The sequence below is a fragment of the Myotis yumanensis genome, unplaced genomic scaffold, assembly GCF_028538775.1.
Source record: "Myotis yumanensis isolate MYYU_CA2020_CCGP unplaced genomic scaffold, mMyoYum1.0.hap1 SCAF_3, whole genome shotgun sequence".
NCBI classification, from domain to species: Eukaryota; Metazoa; Chordata; class Mammalia; order Chiroptera; family Vespertilionidae; genus Myotis; species Myotis yumanensis.
This window is the reverse complement of record NW_027223754.1, coordinates 83,486,264-83,499,022: the sequence shown is the minus strand read 5'-3', so window position 1 is coordinate 83,499,022 and position 12,759 is coordinate 83,486,264. Positions and strand designations below refer to the sequence as shown.

The 12,759-nt window shown below is 46.1% G+C and overlaps 1 protein-coding gene across 2 annotated transcripts in view; it reads right to left on the bottom strand.

Moving 5' to 3' along the window:
- The window catches only part of DNAJC15 (DnaJ heat shock protein family (Hsp40) member C15), a 94,007-nt gene that overhangs the window by 17,296 nt on the left and 63,952 nt on the right, over window positions 1-12,759 (bottom strand). For both annotated transcript variants that reach the window (XM_070409019.1, XM_070409018.1), the window contains exon 5: window positions 10,128-10,198. In XM_070409019.1, the coding sequence (XP_070265120.1) occupies window positions 10,128-10,198 (71 nt within the window). The remainder of the gene's footprint in view (window positions 1-10,127; window positions 10,199-12,759) is intronic.

Genomic DNA, 12,759 nt, shown 5'->3' with positions numbered 1-12,759 from the left:
ACCCCACATTTGGATGTCATGGTAATGTAAAATCGCTATAAATTTTTCTAAATGAGCAATTTTCAACTTTTCATCTCAGGGCACACAAACTAATTACTAAAATTCTGGGGCACACTAAAAAATATATTCTTTTACTAATCTGACCATAAAAATAGGTATAATTTTTATTGATTTTTAAAAAATATAGTAATTACCTACTTTTATTGCTGCAAAGTGAGTTTTTAAAAAATTAGGTGGCTGGGCCGGCATGGCTCAGTGGTTGAGCATCAACCTATGAACCAGGAGATTATGGTTCAATTCCAGGTAGGGCCTATGCTGGGTTGTGGGATCAATCTCCAATAGGGGGTGTACAGCAGGCCGCCGATCAATGATTCTCTCTCATCATTGATGTTTCTATCTTTGTCTCCCTTTCCTTTCCTCTCTGAAATAAATAAAAATATATTTTTTAAAAATTAGCTGTCTATCCTTGTATATAAGGATTTCTGGTACCAAGAATTAACCAATAAGATGCAACCTTATTATGCCACGCTACCAGTAAGATACAACTCTATTATATGACATATATTTATAGTTCAAGACAGGGCATTCACACCAGACAGTTATTGTTGTGTTAGCTACTGTCATTTTTTTATTTGACAATACCAGGAAAAAGAGGTCAGTGTCCCTGACTAAATAGTCAGGTACTGCATGTTTGCAAGTTTTCTTTTTTTTTCTTAAAGGGCAGGAGGGTACCTGTAGGTTTTGAACCACTCTCACAAGCAAGAGTGGTTGGCAAACAAAGGCTTGTAGTGAAGGAAATGCTCAGCTAATGGCAGCCCAGGTATTGCATGTTTTAAAAATTCTTGTGGCACACTGGTTGAAAATTGCTGTTCTAAATGCTTGCTTTTGGTTTTTGTTTTTACTAGTAATTTGTTACACATAGGTAACAAAGTGTGTTCTGGCATGAATAGGTGGACTACACTTTGAATGGATTACATAGCCTCTAAGATATCTCTGTGGTTCTACAGTTTTGAGTGATGGCGAACTTTTTGAGCTAGGCGTGTCAGCATTTTGAAAAACCCTAACTTAACTCTGGTGCCGTGTCACATACAGAAATTTTTTGATATTTGCAACCATAGTAAAACAAAGACTTATATTTTTGATATTTATTTTATATATTTAAATGCCATTTAACAAAGAAAAATCAACCAAAAAAATGAGTTCGCATGTCACCTCTGACACGCGTGTCATAGGTTCGCCATCACTGACTTAGTCTGTCCTCCTTTCTATAGTCATTGGGCATAAATATCAAACTACTAATTTCATAACAAGAAACTGCTTTCTTCAGCAATTGAAAAAGCATAATTTAAAAGATATTAGTCTAAAAGCATTAGATCTAATTTTTTTACTACATTAATTAACCTTTTATCTAATTAAATTAAAATAGCAAAATTTTCTTTTCTACCAAAACACATCTTAATGCTCATTTAAAACTGGTTACATAAGATTAATTTTTGGCCATTTCTCACACTTAATTTTCTGGTGTCACTTTCTTTGCACATGCTGATAATGATATGTGTAATAAATTACAGTTGATTACACATTTGAAGTTCTAACTTTATTTTACCATCAGGTAGCAAATCCAACAGAAAATCTCTTGGGGTAGTGGAGGAGTAGAGGTAGGGGAACATTTCATGAATTTCAGAAGCATTGGGTACAGGATTTAAATTTTTGCAACCACCTGTAACACTCCGATTTGGCCAAAACAAACATGGTGAAGAATTATAAAAAGGGGAGGCAAAATTAAGAGTACACTTTCTTGTGGAACTACAGGATATTATGCTAAGTGAAATAAGTCAGACAGAGAGAGATAAATACCATATGATTTCACTTATATGTGGAATCTGAAGAACAAAATAAATAAATGAAACATAAACAAATTCATAGATACCAAGAACAAAATGGGATAATGGGAGGGCTGCTGGGGAGCTAGATGAAGGAACTAAGAAGTGCAAATTGGCAGTTATAAAATAGTCACAGGATGTAAGGTACAACAGAAGAAATATAGGCAATAATATTGTAATATCTATGTATGGTGCTAAGTAGATACTAAACTCATGGGGGCGGGGATCACTTTGTAAGTTATATAAATGTCTAACCACTATGCTATACACCTGAAATTAATATAATATTGAATGTCAACTGTAATTGTAAAAATTTCAAATGATTTTTTGAAAGGAGTTGGCCAGTCTCATACTTCCTCAAATACTCCTGGCTTTCTCTCCAAGGAAAATCAGACATTTTTATTTAAAATTGGTTATCTTCTTCCCATTAAAAACAAAATAAAACAACCTTCCTTCTTACAAGACAATTTACAGATTTATAACCTATCATCTCCCAACTCTATCATACACAAGTTCTTTCCCTACAGTAGTTCCAGTATTCATTAATTCACCATACTTTTACTAGAGAGGAAATTCTTAAGTATGTGTATACGAATAAGTTTTAGGAACTTTATGAAATGTCTTAAATCCAAATACTTTACAATTTTAGGTGAATGAGCAATTATATGAGCAAGTGTACACAGTTGTCAGTACATTCTTATAGGGGACAATAATCTAAAAAAGATTAAAAGAATCTTTATTAAATTAAAAATGTGATCTGAATAGAAATATATGATATAGGTTCTTCATTAATTAAATAGGTATATAAAAATATATCATATAATCAAAAAGGGCTTTAAAAATAAATCACTTTGTTTTGTAGATAATGAAATTGACATTTGGAGAGGTTAAGGAGAGTGTTTAGGCTGTTGCTAACTAGAAGACAGAAAAATGCTGGCCTCCTACTTCCAGGCCCTCACACCTGCTACCCACTCAGGGACAGACAGGAGGATATTAGTAAATATGCTATAAGCAGTCAACAATACCTCTGATAAGCATACAAATCCAACTCTGATAAGTATACAATCTCAGAATAAGTCAAGTTATTAATTCTTTAAACATGAATGACTCATAAGATATATAAACATTTTCTTTTTTTACTGAAGATATCTAAAAATACATATTCTCTTAGATACATTTTAGAACTTGCTTCCTTGCCAATAGGCACAATCAATAATCTGTCAATCATCTAAAAGATGAGTGCCTGATCCTACTGCGATCAATAAAAGAAGGGCATACACTAAACTTAGAAGGGACAGAGAATATTTAGGAGACAGAAGGCTTCAAGGAGGCACTTAACCACTTTTCTTTCTGAGGCAATTACTCTGAAAGCCCACAATACAAAGTTAATTAGTTGAGTGGATCTTTCAGTAACTGTTGAAGCTGTTTAGAAATTTTAAGAAAAACCTCATTTCAAAGTTTATTCCCTTGTTTATTCACACTAAAAACAGCAAGAGCAAAAACCAAAGGAGATAATGTTTAGTAAAAAGAATTTTTATAGTAAGTAATTAAGTGGGAAAGCTGGGGGAAATAAAAAGTCTTATTTTTGGTGTCAGTTAGGATGGGTATGAATCCAAAATTTTTTTTTAATTTTTTTCAAAATAATTATAAAACTGAAAGTCTAAATTAAGAATCCAAAGAACACTTCTCTTTTCTCCCCCAACTCCCCACCTTGACTTCTGAAATACAGTGCAACTTTCTACCATCTGTTATTTTAGAGCAGAAACAGTAATGAACATATGGGCTTTCACTCTCAAGCAGCTGTAGTGTAGTTAAAGTTATAATAATTGTCTTTCTGTAAGATAAATTTACATTAAAAACCTGGCCAGTTAAAAATAAATGGCTCAGCCTCAGAGCCTTCCAGAATAAAATTAAGACATTCAGAATCATCTATGACATATCACATTCAGAGATTTAGAGGACATCCTCTAAATATTGTGCTTTTATATTTAAGGTTAAACAAATATAATTCATGTTGCACAAATCAGTTTACATAATCAGAAAATATACAACTCACGTTTTCTCTTTCTTAGTCAAAATGTTAGCAGCTTCAAACAGGGGTGAGGTATTCCTACATAAAAATCAGTAACTAAGTTCTTAAAAGCTGAGAATATACCCCCGCTACTTCTGTGGGTCACTGAACATCAATCTAAAGCCTCATCTATCCTATATAATAAAAGGATAATATGCAAATCTACTGAACGGCGGAATGACCGGTCACTATGACATGCACTGACCACCAGGGGGCAGACGCTCAATGCAGGAGCTGCCCCCTGGTGGTCAGTGCACTATCACAGGGGGAGCACCGCTCAGCCAGAAGCCAGGCTCACGGCTGGCAAGCACAGCAGCAGTGGTGGGAGCCTGGCAGGAAGCAGGCCTAAGCCATCAGTCAGACATCCCCTGAGGGCTCCCGGACTGTGAAAGAGCACAGGCTGGGCTGAGGAACCCCCCCACCCCCCAGTGCACCAATGTTGTGCACCTGGCCTCTAGTCTTACCTAATAATAGACAAGCATGTAAATTAACCGTCCCTCCGCTAAGCTCACCAGCCAACCAGGAGAGTATGCAAATTAACCCAACAAAGATGGCGGTTAATTTGCATATGTAGGGGCAAAGTGGCGGAGCGAAGACTGAAGGCTCCGGAGCGAAAGCCTGGGTCAAGGGTGCGGGAGGAAAACCGGTGCCAGCAGCCAGGGGAAGTGAAGGCCTATTGCACGAATCTGTTCATGCAACGGGCCTCTGGTCTACACTAATAAAAGACAAAGATGGTAATTGACTGTACCTTCGCTATGCCCTAAGCCACGCCCACCAGCCAATCAGAGCGACTATATGCAAATTAACCCAAACAAGATGGCGGCCGGCAGCCACGGAGCTGGAGTGAGCAGGAGGCTTGCTTGCTCCAGTGATGGAGGAAGCCAAGCTTCCCTGGCTGTGGCGGCCTGGCTCTGAGCTCCAATGAAAGCAACAAAGTCTCAATTATAGAAGGTAAATAAACCCCAGATACCTGCTTTCAGCCAGCCATGGCCACAGAGCTGGAGCGAGCAGGAGCCAGCTCTGCGCTCCAGTGAAAGCAACAAAGTTTCAATTATAGAAGGTAAACAAACCTGATACCTGCTTTCAGCAAGCCGTGGCCACAGAGTTGGAGCGAGCAGGAGTGGGTTGCCCCTGGAGATGAAGGAAGCCAAGCTTTCCGCAGGCCTCCACTAAAGGCAACAAAGTGTCAACTATAGAAGGTAAATAAATCCCAGAATAAAAAAAAGAAAAAGAAAAAAGGAGAGGCTGTGAGTTTACATCGGCAGGGTACTTGGCCAGCCTGAAAACGGCCCTCAGCCCCTCACCCAGACTGACCAGGCACCCCAGTGGGGACCCCCCACCCTAAAGGGGATGTGGCCAGCCTGAAAACAGCCATCAGTCCCTAAGCCAGGCTGGCCAAACCTCCATAGGATGAGGATTTCCACTGGGGTGGACATCCTCCAAGGGGTCCCACACTGCAAGAGGGCATAGGCCGGACTGAGGGACCCCCCGAGTGCACAAATTTTTGTGCATAGGGCCTCTAGTCCTATCTAATGAAAGAGTAATATGCAAATTAACCATCACTCCAACACACAAGATGGCTGCCCCCATGTGGACACAAGATGGCCGGCAGGGGAGGGCACTTGGGGGCAACCAGGCCTGCATGGGAGGACAGCAAGAGAGGACCAGGCCAGCAGGGGAGGGCAGTTGGGGGGGATCAGGCCAGCAGGGGAGGGCAGTTGGGGGCAACCAGCCCTGCATGGGAGGGCAGTTGGGGGCAACCAGGCCAGCAGGGGAGGGCAGTTGGGGGCAACCAGACCAGCAGGGGAGGGCAGCAAGAGAGGACCAGGCTGGCAGGGGAGGGCAGTTGGGGGCAACCAGCCCTGCAGGGGAGGGCAATTGGGGGCAACCAGGCCAGCAGGGGAGGGCAGTTGGGGGCAACCAGCCCTGCAGGGGAGGGCAGCAAGAGAGGACCAGGCCTGCAGGGGAGGGCAGTTGGGGGCAATCAGGCCAGCAGGGGAGGGCAGTTGGGGGCAATCAGGCCAGCAGGGGAGCAGTTAGGTGTCGATCAGGCCAGCAGGGGGAGGGCAGTTGGGGGTGACCAGGCCTGCAGGGGAGGGCAGTTGGGGGCAATCAGGCTGGGAGGGGAGCAGTTAGGTGTTGATCAGGCCAGCAGGGGGAGGGCAGTTGGGGGGGACCAGGCCAGCAGGGGAGGGCAGTTGGGGGCAACCAGGCCAGCAGGGGAGGGCAGTTGGGAGGGACTAGGCCAGCAGGGGAGGGCAGTTGGGGGTGACCGGGCCGGCAATGGAGGGCAGTTGGTGGAGACCAGGACTGCAGGGGAGGGCAGTTGGGGGTGACCAGGCCTGCAGTGGAGGGCAGTTGCGGGTGACTAGGCCAGCAGGAGAGGACAGTTAGAGGCGGCCAGGCCTGCAGGGGAGGGCAGTTGGGGGCAATTGGGCTGGCAGCGGAGCAGTTAGGTATTGATCAGGCTGGCAGGGGAGTGGTTAGGGTGTGATCAGGCTGGCAGGCAGAAGCGGTTAGGGGCAATCAGGCAGGCAGAAAGGCGAATGGTTGGGAGCCAGCAGTCCTGGATTGTGAGAGGGATGTCTGAATGCCCCTTTAGGCCCAATCCCACACCGGGCCATCAGACATCCCTTGAGGGATCTCAGATTGGAGAGGGTGCAGGCTGGGCTGAGGGACATACCACCCCCCCCCCCCGCTGTGCACAAATTTCGTGCACTGGGCCTCTAGTATCTACACTAATAAAAGAGAAACATGGTAATTGGCATACAACCGCTACACTTCCCATTGGCTAATCAGCATACCCTCATGCAAATTAACTGTAAGCCAAGATGGCGGCAGCCAGGCAACTGGAAGCGAACATGAGGCTTGCTTGCTCCAGTGACTGCAGACTGCAACGTTCCCCGCCTGACTTGCCAGCCTCTGAGCTACAACTCTAAGAAACTATGTTGCCAATATAGAAGCTAAAGAAAACCCCAGAAACCAGCTTTCAGCCAGCCGGGATCTCAGAGCTAGAGTTATACATTGTTTCGATTATAGCAGCGGAAGCCTCAGAGCTAGAACCAGAGCTAAACCTGGCCCAGAATAAAAAAAGAAAAAAAAAGGAGTGGTTGGGAGCTTCAGTCAATTGCCAGCCTGAAAGCAGCCCTCAGCTCCTCACCCAGACTGGCCAGGCACCCCAGTGGAGACCCCCACCCTGATCCAGGACACCCTTCAGGCAAACCAGCCGGCCCCCAGGCCTCTATCCTATATAGTAAAAGGGTAATATGCCTCCCAGCACCAGGATCAGCGGAGTCGCGAGGCCTCCTGGCACCGGATCAGCGTGACGGGGCAGCACCCAAACCCCCTGATCGCCCTGCGGCTCTGTGTGACAGGGTGCGGCGCCCCAACGCCCCCCCCCCCCCCCTACAGGCCCTGCTCTGTGAGTGACAGGGTAGAGCCATAACCTCCTCATCGGCCCTGCCCTGAGTGTGACAGTGGCGGCGCCCCAACCCCCTGATCCGCCCTGCTGTGTGTGTCTGACAGGAGGCAGTGCCCTAACTCCCCTATCGGCCCTACTCTGTTGAGTGACAGGGGGGAGCTCCTCAACCCCCTGATGGGCCCTGCTCTGTGGGTGACAGGGGGGAGCTCCTCAACCCCCTGATGGGCCCTGCCCTGTGCATGACAGGGGGGAGCTCCCCAACCCCCTGATTGGCCCTGATCTGTGCGTGACAGGGTCCGGAGCCCCAACCCCCCTGATAGGTCCTGCTCTGTGCATGACAGGGGGCAGCGCCACAACCCCCTGATCGGCCCTGCTCTGTGCATGACAGGGGGTGGCGCCGCAACCTCCCCATCGACCCTGCCTTGAGTGTGATGGGGGGGGTGCCCCAACCCCCCAATCAGCCCTACCCTGAGCGTGACTGAGGGTGGCATCGCAACCTCCAGATCCGCCCTGCTCTGTGCATGACAGGGGGCGGCGCCCCAACTCCCCAATCGGCCCTGCTCTGAGCCCGACCAGGGGCTGCACCTAGGGATTGGGCCTGCCCTCTGCCACCCAGGAGCAGGCTTAAGCCAGCAGGTCGTTATCTCCCGAGGGGTCCCAGACTGTGAGAGGGCACAGGCCAGGCTGAGGGACCCCCCCCGCCGAGTGCACAAATTTTTGTGCACTGGGCCTCTAGTCTACACTAATAAAAGAGAAACATGGTAATTGGCATATGACCGCTACCCTTCCCTTGGCTAATCAGCATATCTTTATGCAAATTAACTGTCAGCCAAGATGGCAGCCGGCAGCCAGGCAGCTGGATGCGAACATGAGGCTTGCTTGCTCCAGTGACTGCAGACTGCAACGTTCCCCGCCTGCCTTGCCGGCCTCTGAGCTGGCAGTTTGAAACATTCTAACAAATATAGGCCAGGATCTCAGAGCTGGAGTTATACATTGTTTCAATTATAGAACCGAAACAAACCAGATACCTGCTCTCAGAGCTAGAGCCAGAGCTAAAGCTAGCCCAGAATAAAATAAAAAAAAGGAGTGGTTGGGAGCTTCAATCAACAACCGCCAGCCTGAAAGCAGCTCTCAGCCCCTCACCCAGACTGGCCAGGCACCCCAGTGGGGACCCCCACCCTGAAGGGTGTGTGACCAGCTGCAAACAGCCATCATCACCTCATCCAGGCTGGCCAGGCACCCCAGTGGGGACCCCCACCCTGATCCAGGACACCCTTCAGGGCAAACCAGTCGGCCCCCAGGCCTCTATCCTATATAGTAAAAGGGTAATATGCCTCCCAGCACCGGGATCAGCGGAGCTGCAAGGCCTCCTGGCACCGGATCAGCGTGACAGGGGGCAGCGCCCAAACCCCCTGATCGCCCTGCGGCTCTGTGTGTGACAGGGTGCGGCACCCCAACCCCCTGATCAGCCCTGCTCTGTGTGTGACAGGGTGTGGCGCCCCAACGCCCCCCCCCCCCCGCCCCCCCCCCCGCACAGGCCCTGCTCTGTGTGTGACAGGGTAGAGCCATAACCTCCCCATCGGCCCTGCCCTGAGTGTGACAGTGGCGGTGCCCCAACCCCCTGATCGGCCCTGCTCTGTGGGTGATAGAGGGCAGTGCCCTAACTCCCCTATTGGCCCTACTCTGTGTGTGACAGAGGGGAGCTCCCCAACCCCCTGATGGGCCCTGCTCTGTGCATGACAGGGGGCAGCGCCCAACCCCCTGATTGGCCCTGCTCTGTGCGTGACAGGGTACGGAGCCCCAACCCCCCTGATGGTGGTCCCTGCTCTGTGCGTGACAGCGGGCAGCGCCCCAACCCCCCTGATGGTGGTCCCTGCTCTGTGCGTGACAGGGGGCAGCGCCCCAACCCCCTGATCGGCCCTGCTCTGTGCGTGACAGGGGGTGGCTCCGCAACCTCCCCATCGACCCTGCCTTGAGTGTGTTAGGGGGCGGTGCCCCAACCCCCCAATCAGCCATACCCTGAGCATGACTGAGTGTGGCATTGCAACCTCCCGATCTGCCCTGCTCTGTGCATGACAGGGGGCGGCGCCCCAACTCCCCAATCGGCCCTGCTCTGAGCCCGACCAGGGGCTGCACCTAGGGATTGGGCCTGCCCTCTGCCACCCAGGAGCAGGCCTAAGCCAGCAGGTCGTTATCTCCCGAGGGGTCCCAGACTGTGAGAGGGCACAGGCCGGGCTGAGGGCCCCCCCCCCCAGTGCACAAATTTTTGTGCACTGGGCCTCTAGTATATATATAAAAGCCTAAGCGACCGGCTGACTGCTATGATGCACACTGACCACTAGAGGGAGACACTCAACACAGGAGCTGAAACCACAGGCATGGAAACATGGAACAGACTGATGAATCTCAGAGGGAAGAGGAAAGGGGGAGGGTGGGAAGAGATTAACCAAAGACCTTATATGAATACTAGAGGACCAATGCACAGATTCATGCACTGGTGGGGTCCCTCGGCCTGGCTTGTGGGGATCGAGCTGAAACCAGCTCTCGAGGGGTCCTGGATTTTGAGAGGGTGCAGGCCAGGCCGAGGGACCTCCATGCACCGGCCTCTAGTTTATTATAAGAAACATCACAATACATTGGCATATTAACTTCCATTTAAACTATAAATTATTTATAATGAGTTCAAGTAAACTGAAAAGAATTCAGAGCAGATTCTGATCCTCATATTATGAAAAATAAGAATTTTACTTACCTTTATCTGGGTGATTCAAAATCATGATTCTCCTGTGAGCTGTTCTAATCTTGGCCTTGCCAGCAGATGGGCTGTAAAAAGAAATTAAAGTGCTTATAATAAATGGTGTCAAATTATAAATTAACAATTTATATGGGTTTCAAAAAATTAAAAACTAATGAAAATTTCACCATCTTGTGGATAAATATGAAATTACAGCCTGTCACTTAATTCCAGTAACCACCAAAATAAATAATAATTCAATGCTGCATGTATTTTTCTTCAGTCCTTTGTAATATCAGTCATTATTTTCAACCCATTTAAAAAATAAAGCAATATAGACTATACTGTAAGTTTGAAAACACATGCTTCAAATTATTTGGGGAAAAGTCAGTATAGAGAGTGTAAAAGACAGGTATTTGAACTCCAGAGCCACTAGACTGCTGGATGTTAATCCCATTGCCATTTAGAATGGGTTAACCTTGGTCAATTTGTTAACTCATTGTGCTTCTGTTTCTTCATTGTAAAACATAGGAAAAACATATTCCTAGTAGGGCAATTGTAAGGATTAGTTAATGCCAACAAAGTGCTAAAATGGTACCTGCTGTGTAATAGGTGTTCCATAATGGTTAGCTTTATTATTATTATGTTTCAACAGAGCATCTCAAAACATGTCATAGCTCAAAATTTATTTAATTTTTTGAGAACTCTATGAGAAAAGCTTGGCTGCCAGAATCTATGCTCTAAACAATAATTAAAGAAAGTTAAATAAACCTAAAACTATTCTGGTAAAACCTAATTTATCTAGTATTAGAAATGTTTCTCATTAGTACATTTTCTAAGCAAGAAAAAAAATAAGATCAAGAACAACAAAATCCTGGTATTGCTACTTAGATCTTATCTAAGGTACTCAAAATCTAGGCCTCAAATGGGAATAATAGTACCTGACAAAGCACAGGTTGGTTGTTGTTAAGCTCAAAATAACTTAATTTGTATGGGTGATTCATGCTGCAATGGATAAAAGCAGGTACTTATAGAAATATGCAGATATAGCTTCAAAATCCTGATTCCACCATTCATTAGCCATGTAATTTGTTTTGTTAATTTCCTCATAAGTTATAATTTCCTCATATGTAAAAAGGAAATAATAAAACAACTTTCCAGGATTACCTTAAGGAAAAATTAGATAAAAGAAGTAAAGAGATTAGTATGACTCAACATCACTAATCATCAGGGAAATGCAAATCAAAACCACCAAGAGATATCACACCTTACGTCATCACTAAAAAAACAAGAAATAACAAGTGTTGACATGAACGTGGAGATAAGGAACCCCTGGTACACTGTTAGTGGGAATGTTAACTGTTACAACCACTATGGAAAAGGAATGGAGGTTCCTCAAAAAATTAAACATACAACTACCATGTGATCCAGCAATTCCACTTCTGTTAATTATGTAAAATGAAATATTACGGAGTCATAAAAAGGAAATCTTGCCATTTGTGACAACATGGGATGGACCTGAAAATATTATGCTAAGTGAAACAAGTTAGACAGAGAAAGACAAATACTGTGTACGATCTCACTTTTTTGTGGAATCTAAAAAAGCTGAACTTACAGAAACAGAGAACAGACTGGTAGAAGCCAGAGGTGGGGGAGTAAGGATGAAATGGTACAAATTCCAGTTATAAGATAAGTAAGTCCCAGGGATAGAATGTACAGCATGGTGACTAGTTAACAATACTGTTTATGTATTTCAAAGTTCCTAAGAGAGTACATCTTAAAAGTTCTCATCACAAGGAAAAAAACAACACTAACTATATGAAGTGAAGGATGTTAACTAAATTTACTGTGGTAATCATTTTGCAGTATATACATACTAGAGGCCTGGCGCACGGATTCATACACAGGTGGGGTCCCTTGGCCTGGCCTGTGGGGATCGAGCCAAAACCGACTCTCCGACAATCCCCGATAAGTACCGGATTTCGAGAGAGTGCAGGCCAGGCCAAGGGACCCCACTGGTGCACAATTGGGGCCAGGGAGGGGGCACAGGAGGGCTCCAAGACGTGTCCAGCCCGTCTTGCCCAGTCCCAATCAGCTGGGCCCTAGCAGCAAGCTAACCTACCAGTTGGAGCACCTTGCCCCTTGGTGGTCAGTGTGCATCATAGTGACTGACTGAATGGGTGAATGGTCGGACACTTAGCATATTAGGCTTTTATTATATACCAGAGGCCCGGTGCACAAAATTCATGCAAGAGCCTTGGCCCCCACCGCCACAGTGGCCACCTCTGCCTTGGCCCCCACCTGTCACCACTGCAGCCAGGGGCCTCTGCTGCCTCTGCCTCAGCCCCCATCTGCTGTGGCTTTGTCCGGAAGGAAGGACATCGGGAAGGATGTCCGATCTATTTAGCATATTATGCTTTTATTATTATAGAGGAGATCAAATCATGTTGTACACCTTAAAATAATGTACAATGCTATATGCCAATTGTATCTCAGTAAAACTGGGGATGGGGATATTTTAAAAATGTTAATAAATAACAAATAAGTAATAAGTATTTTAGTATAAAGACATATGGGCATTCCTTTTGGCTGTTTGTAGAAGTCTTTTAGGGACTATTTCAAACTTACTTTTTGGTTTGTAGAGTCCTCC